The following is a 13339-nucleotide window of genomic DNA, read 5'->3' on the forward strand; positions in this document are numbered from 1 at the left end:
TCATCATCATCTATGTCATAAACATATGATGCTTCAGTTGATGTCGTAGTGACAGAAGGGAGAAGGAAGAAGAACAAAACAAAAGCGGTGGCTTGATGGAATAGAACGACGGTGGAGTGGATTGAGTATCACGGGGCGAAGTGGAAGAAGGGAGAAAACGGCGGATGAAATGAATGAAACCTAATTTTGGAAGAAGGGAGCATACGGTGGAAGTGAAGTTTTATATGAGAGAACATTGGATTGAGATTTGGGCTTTCATTCCAAGCCCAATTTTCAATTAAAGCAAAAAATTATAAAAAAATTAAAAAGCCCGCGGGCTAACCCGCCCCGCCCCACCCCGCCTCGTTTTTTAGGCGGGTTAGGCGGGGGCGGGCCACCTTAAGGTAGCGAGCCGAAAACCTCAGCCCGGCCCGCCAAAAATGGCGGGTCAAACGGGTCGGCCCGGCGGGCCTGACCCGTTTTGCCACCCCTACTGCGGATACCCACCCGCTCCGCCCCGATTTTGATGAGGAAAAATCGAATTGACTGAGTTTGAGTTTGACAAACGCAAAATTCGCCGCCTACCCGTCCCATTTCCATGCCTAATGCCAATTATCCACGTATACAGACAACAACTGTTCTTTTGCAGGTAAGGCATGACCGATAATTATGCTCTAAATCCAAAACAAAACACTTCCCAAAATACCTTTTTTTTACTCGCATTGAGAATAAAGTTCAAATTTTCACTTCAGCTCACAAATTTGGTGAGTGAAAAGATGAATTGAAGCGGCGGAAGTAACTGGTGAGTGAACTAAAAAACTAGAAGAGATGATAATTTCAATAACGGCTTTATTCTCATACAAATGATTCATCATCTTTCACTTTTTCATCATTCAAGGTAACCCTTACCCTATTCCTCTCTAAACCCACTTTTTTTTCACCATAAAGTTTCTAATTTTCAGTATAAAGTTTCTACCTTTGGAATCAATCTATGGTTTTTGATATGGACAAGAGTATTTATTCCTTTTTAACTATACACCGTTGGGAATCTCTTAATAGGATGAATTATAGGTTAGGTTCTCTTAGACCTGTTCATGGAATGTTAGCTTTGAAATTTCTCAATTGGGTCATCAAACAACCTAATTTGGAGATGAATCATCTAACTCATATAATTTCCACTACTACCCATATACTTGTTAGAGCTAGAATGTATCATTTTGCAAAAACAACATTGAAACAAATGTTACATATGCCTATTGGTTTCAATAATGTTTTTAATGCTTTGATGGAGACATACCCTTTTTGTAATTCAAACCCTGCTGTTTTTGACCTACTCATTAGGGTTTGTTTAAGTGAAAACATGGTTGGTGATGCTGTGAATACTTTTCGCTTGATGGGTTTTCGAGGGTTTAAGCCGTCTGTGTATACTTGTAACATGGTGCTAGGTTTGTTGGTGAAGGACCAGAACGTTGATTCGTTTTGGTCCTTTTTCAAAGAAATGATTGCCAATAGGGTTTCTCCTAATGTCGCTACGTTCAATATATTGTTGAATGGTTTGTGTGAACGTGACAAGTTTAAAAGTGCTGGTTTTCTCTTGAAGAAAATGGAAGAAACCGGTCATTTTCCAACTCCGGTCACTTATAATACTCTGCTTAATTGGTATTGCAAGAAAGGAAGGTATAAGGCAGCATCCGAGCTTATTGACTTCATGGCGTGTAAGGGTATTGCGGCTGATGTTTGTACATATAATGTGTTGATAGATGATTTGTGTAGAAAAAGCAGAAGTGCAAAAGGTTATTTAATATTGAAAAGGATGAGGAAGAGTATGGTGTATCCTAATGCGATCACATACAATACTCTTATTAATGGATTTGTTAAGGAGGGGAAGATTGGAGTTGCTACAAAAGTTTTTGAGGAAATGTCATCATGTAACTTGTTACCGAACATTATTACTTACAATACTTTGATTGTTGGTCACTGTAGCATTGGCAACATTGAGGAGGCATTGAGACTTTTTGATGCGATGGTTTCACATGGTTTGACACCTAATGAAGTGTCGTATGGGACTCTTTTAAATGGAATATCCAAACACGCTGAATTTGGGTTGGTTTCTATTGTTCTTGAGAGAATGAGGATGAATGGCGTGAGAGTCAGTCATATTAGTTATACATCAATGATCGATGGATTGTGTAAGAACGGCCTGCTTGAAGAAGCTGTACAGTTGCTGGGTGATATGTTAAAAATTTCTGTCAATCCTGATATTGTTACATTTTCAGTACTTATTAATGGGTTTCTTAGAGTGGGGAAGATAAATAATGCAAAGGAGATAATGTGTAAAATGTACAAGACCGGACTCGTGCCAAACAGGATTTTCTATTCAACATTAATCTACAACTACTGCAAGATGGGAAACCTAAAAGAGGCATTAAATGTTTATGCAGTTATGAACCGCAGTGGTCATGTTTCAGATCACTTTACTAGTAATGTGTTAGTTGCCACTTTTTGTAGATGCAAAAGACTTGAAGAGGCTGAGTATTTTATGGACCACATGAGCAGGATGGGTCTTAAGCCTAGCTCTGTTGCTTTTGATTACATCATAGATAGTTACGGAAATTCTGGTGACACATCAAAAGTGCTCTCTATGTTTGATAAAATGAAGAGTCTAGGCCATTTACCGAGTCAGTTCACATACGAGGGTCTATTGAAAGGACTTCTTATTGGAGGACATATTAATGAAGCCAAAACATATCTGCATAGACTTGGTAGCATTCCTTATGCCACTGGTAGTCTTTTCTACAACACAGTGCTTACTTTGACATCAAGATCAGGAAATTTATCGGACGCAATTACCCTTCTTGATGAGATGGTTATGAATGATTTTGTGCCTGACAGCTATACATACACTAGTCTTATTGCAGGACTATGCAGGAAGGGTAAAACAGTTGCTGCACTCCTTTTGTCGGGTAAGGCAACTGAAAAAGGATTATTATCTCCAAATCCTGCTATGTACACTAGTTTAGTTGATGGCCTTCTTAAGGAAGGACATTCAAAAGCTGCTTTATATATTTTTGAAGATATGTTAAACAAAGGTGTTCGCCCTGATACTATTGCATTCAATGTTCTTTTGGATCGATACTCAAGGAAGGGAAAACTGTCAAAGCTAAATGATATCCTTTCAACAATGAAGAGTAGAAGTTTATGCTTCACCTTGGCTACTTACAACATTCTTTTGCATGGATATTCAAAGAGGCATGACATGGCAAGCTGTTCTAAGTTATACAATGAGATGATCAGACATGGTTTTGCGCCTGATAGGTTAACGTGGCACTCTCTTATTCTTGGATATTGTAAGTCTGGATCATTGGATGTTGCTGTGAAATTTTTAAGAAGGATGACAGTTGAAGGTTTTGAAGCTGATAGTTTTATGTTTAACATGCTTGTAAGTAAGTTCTGTGAACGGAATGAGATAAAAATGGCCTTTGATCTGGTAAAACAAATGACTATGTTAGGAGTTACTCCTAATGCTGATACATACAATGCCCTTTTTAATGGACTCATCAGAACTTGTGCTTTTGATCAAGCCCATCGTATTCTGCATGCCTTGGTGGAAAATGGCTATGCTCCCACATGTAAACAATTTACCACTTTAATTAAGGGCATGTGTAGAATGGGAAATGTAAAAGGAGCAATGGAGCTGCAAGATGAGATGAAGAAACTCGGGGTCGGCTCCCAAGGTATTGCTATGAGCGCTATTATTAGAGGGCTTGCACATTCAAGGAAGACCGACAATGCTATTCCCGTTCTTGATTTCATGCTTGAGATGCGAGTCGTTCCAACTGTTGCTACTTTCACGACATTAATGCACACCTATTGCAAAGAAGCGAATGTTGCCAAGGCATTGGAATTGAGGAGTGAAATGGAAAAATTTCATGTGAAGCTTGATGTTGCCGCATACAACGTTCTTATATCTGGCCTTTGTGCCGATGGTGATATTCACACTGCTTTTAAACTTTATGAAGAGATGAAACAAAGGGATCTTTGGCCTAATACCTCTATATACATAGTTCTTATTGATTCAATTTGTGCTGGAAATTATCATATTGAAAGTGAAAAGCTATTGAGGGATTTACAGACAAGGGAGTTGATGTCTTTAGATTTGTATGGAGGCACTGAAAGACCGAATGAATTATTGATGATTGCAAGGAAAGAATTAATTCATATGAGGTACAAAACAAGAAGGCAATATGGTTAATCACATGATGCTGAGACAGCAGGTTTGCTACTCAGGTAATATGATATTGCTGATTTGGTTTGCATTCCATTCATCTAGTCACATTTTATTTTCTTCATTTTCTTGCACTCTTGATTCTTAATTCATTTTCTTTATTTTTTTATTTGTTCTGCTTCAGGTAGGACATCACATGCACCAATTAGGAAAAGAGAAAAGAAGGATTCCATCCCTGTGCATATCATTCTGAAGAGAATGAAGCTATTAAGCACGTTTTGAAAGAAAATGAAATTCTCATGAAAAGCAGCTTCAGCTGGTGGAATGCCAGAAAACTACTCCTGAAGATTTGGAAACAGACCTACTGGCACAATAAATGAGAGTTGATGTGCAATGCCAGAGAATAAAGTGGAAAATCGGGTTGAGTTGCTTGCTGATTCAATGCAAGAAAATCCATGTAAAATGTCGACACAAGTGATATCAGTCAGTGGTATAGTCAATAAATATTTTCCAGGTTTCAATGGCATTGACAATTTTAGCTAGTTTGTTATTTGGTTTTATTTCATCTCATTCTTCAATCTTTATTTATTTATCTTTTGTAATATTAAAAAAGGGGAAGTCATTCAGTGCAAGCAAGGAACATTTGAACATGCTACTTCTGAACCGGGAGAAGTGAAGGAAGGCACAAAAAATTCTGGAGTTCCTCTGGCGATTGAATATACATATTATTCCAAGAAAGAAGCTGTCACGGAAGAGTTTTTCTCCTCTCAGTCTGTTGTAGAAGATGATTCAAGGCCAGGGAAGCAATTACCTTTTTGGACTTGATGATTGTTATGTGGTTAGTATTTATTGTATTATTTTTCAAATTTATACTCGTATATAACAATTTTCATAAAGTCAATTAAATTATGGTTATGTGGTTAGTATGTATTGTAGTATTTTTTAAAAAAATTATGTTAGAAGTTTCATTGATGTTGTTTCCTAATTCAAGTCTGGAATCATTTTGTCAGATGAATCTGATATCTTATTATCCTTATTTACCCTATGTTGGTATTGAATGATATTGAAACATAATGAAATTAAAGGACCAAAGTCTCGTAAGAGTTCAACCTAATGGATTGTGTTTAGCCTTGAAATTTTGTTTTGAAGTTGATGAGAATTCAGACCTGATCAGTGTCTATGGTTAGACATTAGAAGCTAGATATGTACGCTTGTAACTAAAATATAGGATGTTACTTGACCAAGACGATGTTCATGTTTTGTGTAACTATTGTTTGAATTCAAGAATTTGGTAAAGCCACCATAATTTGAAATGGGCTTGTCGTCGGATGGTTAGGTTAATTGTTAGTTGGTGGCTTACTTAATCTGATCATAGGTTATGATGAAAATATTATAACCACCTGACCTCGAGAACTGAAGTTGTGTTAGGGCTTGTAATGCATATTTGGCTCTTCTAGACACATTTTATTCGACAATCCTTCCAGACACATGGTCACGTTTTATACGGTTGATTTTTCCACTAGATAAGCTTGAATAATACCTAATCTGGAAAAGCTTATCTAAATGGAATATTAAGTTAAATGTAGTCGGTCCTTCGATTGGATACCGAGTTTTTTTTTTAAAAAAGGAAGTTAATGTAAGTGTATAGTATGTAATCCTGTATTAGATAGACTACACGGATTAACTAATCCTATTAGGATAAGATAAGTATAGCTGTTGGTGTATTAGTCATCTTGTGTAAGACTAATACACCCAAGGTCGTCACTCTATAAATATGAGGACCTTCAGAAATTCTAAGAGTTTGTTAGAAAGTTAGTTATGCAGTTTCTCTAAGTTTCACAGTTAAATGTAGTTTTCATGTCCTTTAATTAGTGTTATTATGTTGGTAAATCCAGTGATAACATTTGAAGTGATAGATTTGCTTTTCCTGTTTGCATGCAGGTTGATGCTACAAAGAGAAGTGAGATTGCATGATTTATTAATCATTCTTGTGAGGTACTTGTGCAGTAACATTATATGTTAAATGCGTGTATGTATGTATGTATGTATGTATGTATGTATGTATGTATGTATGTATGTATGTATGTATGTATGTATGTATGTATGTATGTATGTATGTATGTATGTGCGCGTTTGTTTTGTGTTTGGGTGTATGCTTGTGTTACTTCAACTCTTGATTTCATGTTCTTCCTAATTTGAACTTAACTTTTGCCACCCCAAATGTTGCACAAAAGGTTAATCTCGTCAAGGGTCAGTAATATTTTTAGGAAAATATTTGGGGGACACCACATATAAGTGTATACACTTTGAGAGAGGAAGAGATAGAGTGATGTGATATATGTGATAGGTTGGTGAAGGGATATATAGGAAGAGATAGATAGAGATAAAATGAGGTATTGAATGGGTGTAGGGAAACACAAGGTGTCGAAATATCATAGTTGATATTTTTAATGGCATATAACTGCCGGTGAAGAAATTAAATACAATTATAAGTTTCCCTTCGAGAAGAAAAACATTCCCTGCAAGTTGATCACCCACGACCACTACCTTCGGTCGATTTTCCGCTGTCAATTAACCATTGAAGAGAAATCATCAATGTTTTAAAATCAACATTAAAGGTTTAGTGGTGATAAAGAATTTCAGTTTTTATCTAATTCTTTGGCCCCAATTTATCTAATCTCAGACACAAATTTAAAATCAAACACAGTACAATAGAAGTTATCCATACGGTATTTTATTTTTTCTACAAATCAAACATACATATACTAATTAACTAGAAATTCTAACTAATTATATTTTTAACAACCAACCCAATAGAAAGTGGGAAATTAACAAACAAAGGATGTTATAGTTGATACAGATTTGAATTCAATAGCGGATGTGAAGATTTCGTTAAAGGGCAAACTTTTATTTATTAGAAAAATTGAAAAATTACTTGTCATAAACATAATAGTGAGAAATTAAGTGACATGATTGGAGAGATTTTGTTTATTAATTAACATAAAAAATCAGATAAAATTTAATTACTCCTATATTAAAAGAATTAAATATGTTCTCATCCTATAAAATTAGTCAAATTTAATTCTAGTTATTCTAAAAGTATTATTTATTCCGTAAAAAAAAGTATTATTCATTTTAATTCGTAAATTTATTAAAAACAAATGTGTTTTTATTCCTTAGCTGAAGACTATAAACAAATTTTATATATTTTTCACAATTAATTATCAATAATTTTTTATTAAAATGAAAATCAATTTAAAAAGTTTTGCAAGTGACAAAAATATATTCAACCTATGTTAACATGAATTATTAATCATGGTTGATGTGGGCCGTGGGCAGTGTTTGTTGGACTGAGTAAGGGGGCCCAGATATGTCCAGAGTTATGCCATTGACCCTGGACCCCAGAAAAAAACTAAAAATAAAAGTGATGTTTTCTCTTCCCCCCTCCCATGAATCTTTTATACCCCCCAATATTCCAATTTTGCCCTTGCAGAAAAATTCGGTTCGCAGAAACCGAATTTTTTCTAGTGCAAATTCAAAGTAAATTTCGGTTTTTAGAAACCGAAATTTGTTTTCAAGGCAAAAAAAAACTTCGGTTTCTACGAACCGAAGTTTTTTCAAGTGCAAAATTGGAAATTCAAGGGGGATAAAAGATTCATGGGGGGTGGGAAGAGAAAACATCAATAAAAGTTACATGTTCTCAACTAAAAATTATACGATAAAAAATATATTATTTAATTCTTTTGTTTTCTTTGGATCTAAATAAAGTGACAAGCACAACTGAAATTCACGTAATTACAAGATACCGAATCAAACACATTAAACCTAGCAATATCGACAATTTTCAGTTGAACTAAACTTGTTCACATTATTTAATAACTTATATTTTATTTCTTTTTTGTGTATATGACCACATAAAACTTTCTCCTTTATATCATTGATTCATTGTTACTAGTGAGATGAGATTCACTCATATCAATTGTAAATGGCTCAGCTTCATCATAGCACAATATGTGGACACTAATTTGGTATTAGATGAAGGACAAACTAAACTTTCCTCACCCTCAATAGTCAATATGATTTTGACAAAAAAAAAAATACTTAATTTGAAAGTGTACTTTTAAATACATTATGTCGTCTAAGTACAATTCCAAAATGTTTAGTGAAAAAGTAGAAGAAACATACAAGACCACCAAAATATGAAACTAGTTAATTGGGAAATGGTAACAATTAGAGAAAAAACTTCATATTTAGCAGTATAAGTTTAAAATCAATTCTCTCCCGACCCCCCTCATTTCTTTTATACCCCCCAAAAATCCAATTTTGCCCCTTGCGGTTTTAAACATTTTTGCCAAAAAACTTCGGTTTATATTCACCGAATCCAAATATTAGACCATTTCGGTAACTGCGAACCGAACATTAGCGTTTTCGGTACACAGAAAACGAACGTCAGCTTGTTCGGTATCTGCGAACTGAAATGTCATAGATTTCGGTACGTTGGTCGCTGAAATTAGGTCATTTTCGGTAGCAGTTTACCGAAATAATTGTTTCGGTACCTACGAACCAAAATGTCCCAGATTTCGGTAAGTGGTTACCGAAATTTATCAGCATATCATATTATTTCGGTTCGTATAAACCACAGTACCCCCAAGGACAAAAACGGAAATTCATGGAGTAGAAAAGAATTGAGGGGGGTTGGGAGAGAAACTTAAATATCATACGACTCTCTTGTTACGCATAGGTAGAATCAAGATTGTTTTCACATGTGGGCCTGAGGGCTCATTTAATTATCACAATATGTGAGAAATAGGATGCTTTCTCTCCCAATCTCATGTGATTCTTTTATACCCCAATATTCCAATTTTGTCTTTGCAGAAAAATTCGGTTTGCAGAAATCGAATTTTTTCTAGTGCAAATTCAGAGTAAATTTCGGTTTTTAGAAACCGAAATTTGTTTTCAAGGCAAAAAAAACTCCAATTTCTACAAATCGAAGTTTTTTCAAGGGTAAAATTGGAAATTCAGGGGTATAAAAGAAACACGGGGGTCGGGAGAGAAAACATCGAGAAATAATAGATAAAAAATGGTACAAAAAATAAGTCAGTTAGTATATCTAATTTGATTGATAATTTTGTTAGTCATCATGATTGGATAAGTCAATTGTCACCCTAGAATTGGTTTTTATAAAATTTAACAATATTTAATACTCCCTCCGTTCCAAAATGTAAGTCACTTTGAGAATAATAATTTTACCAAATTATAAGTCACTTTACATTACCAATGAAGCATTTAATGCTCTTTTTCCTATTATACCCTTGACTATTTATTTTTCTTTCTTCTTTCAATTCTTCAATTTATTTTTCTCATACCATTAATGAAGGACAATTTTGTAAACTAACTCATAATTTTTTTTTCCTACAACATTAATTACATTTCTTAATTTGTGTAATATGGTCAAAACGACTTACATTTTGAAACGGAGGGAGTAATGTTTATAGGAATGTCAATTTCATATGTAAATGGGAATTCCTGGCGGGGCCCGTGTGGAAATCATAAGATGAATAATTTTTTTTCGTGGAGTGAGGATGAAGAAGAAAATCTACCTGAGAGAGATCTGGGGATGGGGACGAGATTTTATCCCCTACCCTACAAAGACTTTGTCCCAAAAACTTTATTAAAATTAACATTTATAAATGTATATTTAAGTACTTTATAAGTTATTTTTAATTATATTTTCACACAATATGTGTATACATTTGTTTATATATGATGTTTATTACTGTCACAAGACTCACAAAAATATTTTAATTTTTTATTTGTTTTATAATTAAAATTTACTATTGTTTTACAACTAGTTTGATTGAAAATAATAGAAATTTTATAGTTAACAGGTACAAGGATGAGAAACATTTTAGACGGTGGAACAAAGAGTGGTAAAGTACCCTCTGCTCAATCATCGGCTCATTGACATCCCTGTAAACATTATTAAATGTAATTTTTATGATTTTAAATTAAAATTCATATTTCAAAATTTAGAAATATTTGTAATACATAAAAATTAATTTAAAAACTTAACATAATTCTGTCACAGGGAAATATTTTTTTTTATTTTATCATATCCATACTCGTGTTATCAAAATATAATCTGTTATGTATAATTAAATACACATTAAACATATGATAAGAAACGAGAGCAATTATATTTTTTCATATATTTTTTTGTTAAGTAGTTTAGTGGCAAAAAATTTCACCTTTAAAATGATATTTTTATCATATTCTTATTGATCCCTCTTATGTTATCTAACTTTATCTTATCATCATAACTATCAAATGGCATGAGATCTTAACACGTAAAGTAACTACTATATTGTAGCATTTGCATCCAAGTAAAAACCAATTGGCCCATTAGCTCAGTTGGTTAGAGCGTCGTGCTAATAACGCGAACCTCTCGCAGGTTCGAGACCTGCATGGGCCAATTTTATATTTTTAACGAAAAAAGTGCAATTAAGCATCTCATTCCATTTCTTTTCTTTATGGAATGCACTACTCTTTTTTTTTTTTTTTGGAAAACGATGGAATGCACTTTTAACATCTACTATGGACCCATTTAGATTAGTTTATTTTTAAGCTTAATCTTGATATTTCATAGGACATGCATCCCGTTTGACTTAGTGTATTTTTAAGCTTAATTTTGATATTTCATAGGACATGCATCATTTTGATATTTCATAGGACATGCATCATTTTGATATTTCATAGGACATGCATCATTTTGATATTTCATAGGACATGCATCATTTTCTTCAAGCCATTGTGAAGGATTTCATTAAGAATACCGGTAATCTTGATCAATGTCAATAACATATTAAACGATTTTACATTTTTGTAAAATTTAACATGGATGATCTATACAATATAAACTTTCAATCCAACGGTGGATTTTGTAAAATTTGTATTCGTTAAAGCGTTATTGAGCGGTGTAACATTACTCAAATGTTACACCGGTGTAACATTACTCAAATGTTACACCGGTGTAATTTGATCCCTCCCCTATATATATATATATATATATATATATATATATATATATATATATATATATATATATATATATATATATATATATATATATATATATGTATGCACGGGTCACGGCGTTACCTCGATTTTTTTTTTTTATTATAGAGCGAATATTGTATAGCGTGAAATTAATCCCGTTATAAAAATAGACATTTTTATTAATATATGAGTAGAAATATTAGTCTTTGTAGAAATTATATAAAAAAGCAATGTATATTAATATGAGTAAAAATATAGGTCCCATAAAAATTATAAAAAAAATAGGCATGCGTATTAATATATCAATAGAAATATAGGCCCCCTAAGAAATAAATTTTTTTTAAAAAAGGCATGTGTATTAATATGAGTAATAATATAAGTCCCATAAAAATTATAAAAAAAAAATAGACATGCGTATTGATATATCAATAGAAATATAGGCCCTATAGAAATAAAAAATTAAAATAGGTCTACGTATTAATATACAGTTTCGAGTACAAATTATAATAAAGTATGCATGCATATTATAATAGATAAAGAAGTGAATTGTGGATATGGACTAAAAGACGAAATCTTAAGCATGCGTATTGATGACAGTCAATTATATGATGTTTTTAGTAGTAATTTAGGGTAGTTTTAATAGCAATTGAAGCCCAAAAGCAAGCAAATACATGGAAAAATGAAGTTACTTGGCCCAGAAGCAAGAAAAGTGGAAAAACCAGAAAAAAGGGCAAAAACGTAATAAACAGCACAAGTCATCGTACCTACGATGAGATCCAGCGTGGCGCGATGAGAAGGCGGTTTAAATTGAAGAAAATCTACAACAAATTTTTTCCATCGTACCACGATGACTTGTCATCGTGGCGCGATAAAGGCGGTTGAAGAAAGCAGAAAATCTGGAGAAGATCTTCCATCGTACCACGATATGATCCATCGTGGCCACGATGATGCAAAATTACACGCCATCGTTGCCACGATGGGTGCAATGGACGCGCAGAAAAAGCCCAAACCCACATGAAAAACTATAAATCACTATTATTCATTCATAAATCACTCAACAATAGTGATACTCACTCTAGAGTAAGGAGAACTCTAAGGAGGAGGTAAGAAAGGTCAAGGAACTCCGTGGCCAATAAGGTTCTTTTCGTTATTGTCTTTGTAATTTATTTTTCCTATGTTAGGTGGAGTCGATGAACTCCCTTACGAATGCTTGGTATTGTATAATTTGGGTTTAAATTCAATTATTCTTATATAAACTCTTTTATTGTCCGATTTTTATTCTTTATTTTAATACTGATCACATTAGAATAAACTCTAAGGATATTAGCGGGTACCGGATAGGAAACGAAGCTAATTCTCTCGACTGAAGGACGTACACTAGGATTCTCCATGAGACAATTAAATTTAGTATATGAGGTTTTAGTGTATTTTTAAAGCTAATTCAAGAACAATAAATTCTACTTGAAGTTAGGGTGAGAACTAGTTTAGGCACACGTGACAACTTGCGAAACAATTGAGCCTTAAGGGTAAGGATACCTAAGTATAAGTTACTACGAAAAAGTGGAATCGACTGGGGCGATGATACATATAAGCAGTAAAGGCAACCTAAACTAGGCTCTAACCAGTTTGAAATAGAAATAAGCAAAGAGTGCTCCTGAACCTATTTTATAAAGACTAATCGTAATAGAGGGGAATAAAGAAAATTAACCACCAAGCAGAAGTAAGAGAGAGATTCGAAAACACTTAACCACCCCGCGTGGACACACACACACCTTTTACTTTTATAGTCATTTACTTTCCTGCTATATACTTTTACCCGCACAACTATATCTAAACAAACAAAGCGAATACAAATTATCTAAATTCCTAAGAGAAACTAGTAATTTTGGCACAATCCCTGTGGAGAACGATAACTTGTCACTTTATTACTTGGTTGCGATTCTGTGCACTTGCAGAGCCACCATCACGTATTAATATATGAGTAGAAATATAGGTCCGCGTGAAAATATATGAATATAAATTTGAAATGACTATATATAATAGGTAAAGAAATGAATTAATCGTGGACTTTAAAGACAT

At 33.6% G+C, this 13339-nt stretch overlaps 1 protein-coding gene and 1 non-coding gene across 4 annotated transcripts; both read left to right on the forward strand.

Moving 5' to 3' along the window:
• The first annotated feature begins 499 nt into the window (after positions 1-499).
• LOC123887486 (pentatricopeptide repeat-containing protein At5g55840) lies at positions 500-6255 on the forward strand. Of its 3 annotated transcripts, XM_045936811.1 has the most exons (5): positions 500-877; positions 1321-4266; positions 4389-4694; positions 4818-5042; positions 6146-6255. In XM_045936811.1, the coding sequence occupies exons 1-2, from the start codon at positions 843-845 to the stop codon at positions 4229-4231; spliced, it is 2946 nt and encodes a 981-aa protein (XP_045792767.1). In that variant the 5' UTR covers positions 500-842; the 3' UTR covers positions 4232-4266; positions 4389-4694; positions 4818-5042; positions 6146-6255. The 3 variants fall into 3 exon arrangements, with proteins under 3 accessions (XP_045792767.1, XP_045792764.1, XP_045792765.1); XM_045936808.1 differs by having other exon boundaries at positions 500-4266; positions 4389-4718; XM_045936809.1 differs by having other exon boundaries at positions 500-4266.
• A 4345-nt stretch (positions 6256-10600) lies between these two features.
• Positions 10601-10676, forward strand: TRNAI-AAU. The gene has a single exon. It is a non-coding gene; the product is annotated as a tRNA-Ile (tRNA).
• The last annotated feature ends 2663 nt before the right edge of the window (positions 10677-13339 follow it).

Source organism: Trifolium pratense, linkage group LG5 (genome assembly GCF_020283565.1).
Source record: "Trifolium pratense cultivar HEN17-A07 linkage group LG5, ARS_RC_1.1, whole genome shotgun sequence".
NCBI classification, from domain to species: domain Eukaryota; kingdom Viridiplantae; phylum Streptophyta; class Magnoliopsida; order Fabales; family Fabaceae; genus Trifolium; species Trifolium pratense.

What these genes read in the sequence shown, in the direction of transcription:
- LOC123887486 (XM_045936808.1), top strand. Translation starts at nt 971, where the DNA reads ATGGTTTTTGATATGGACAAGAGTATTTATTCCTTTTTAACTATACAC.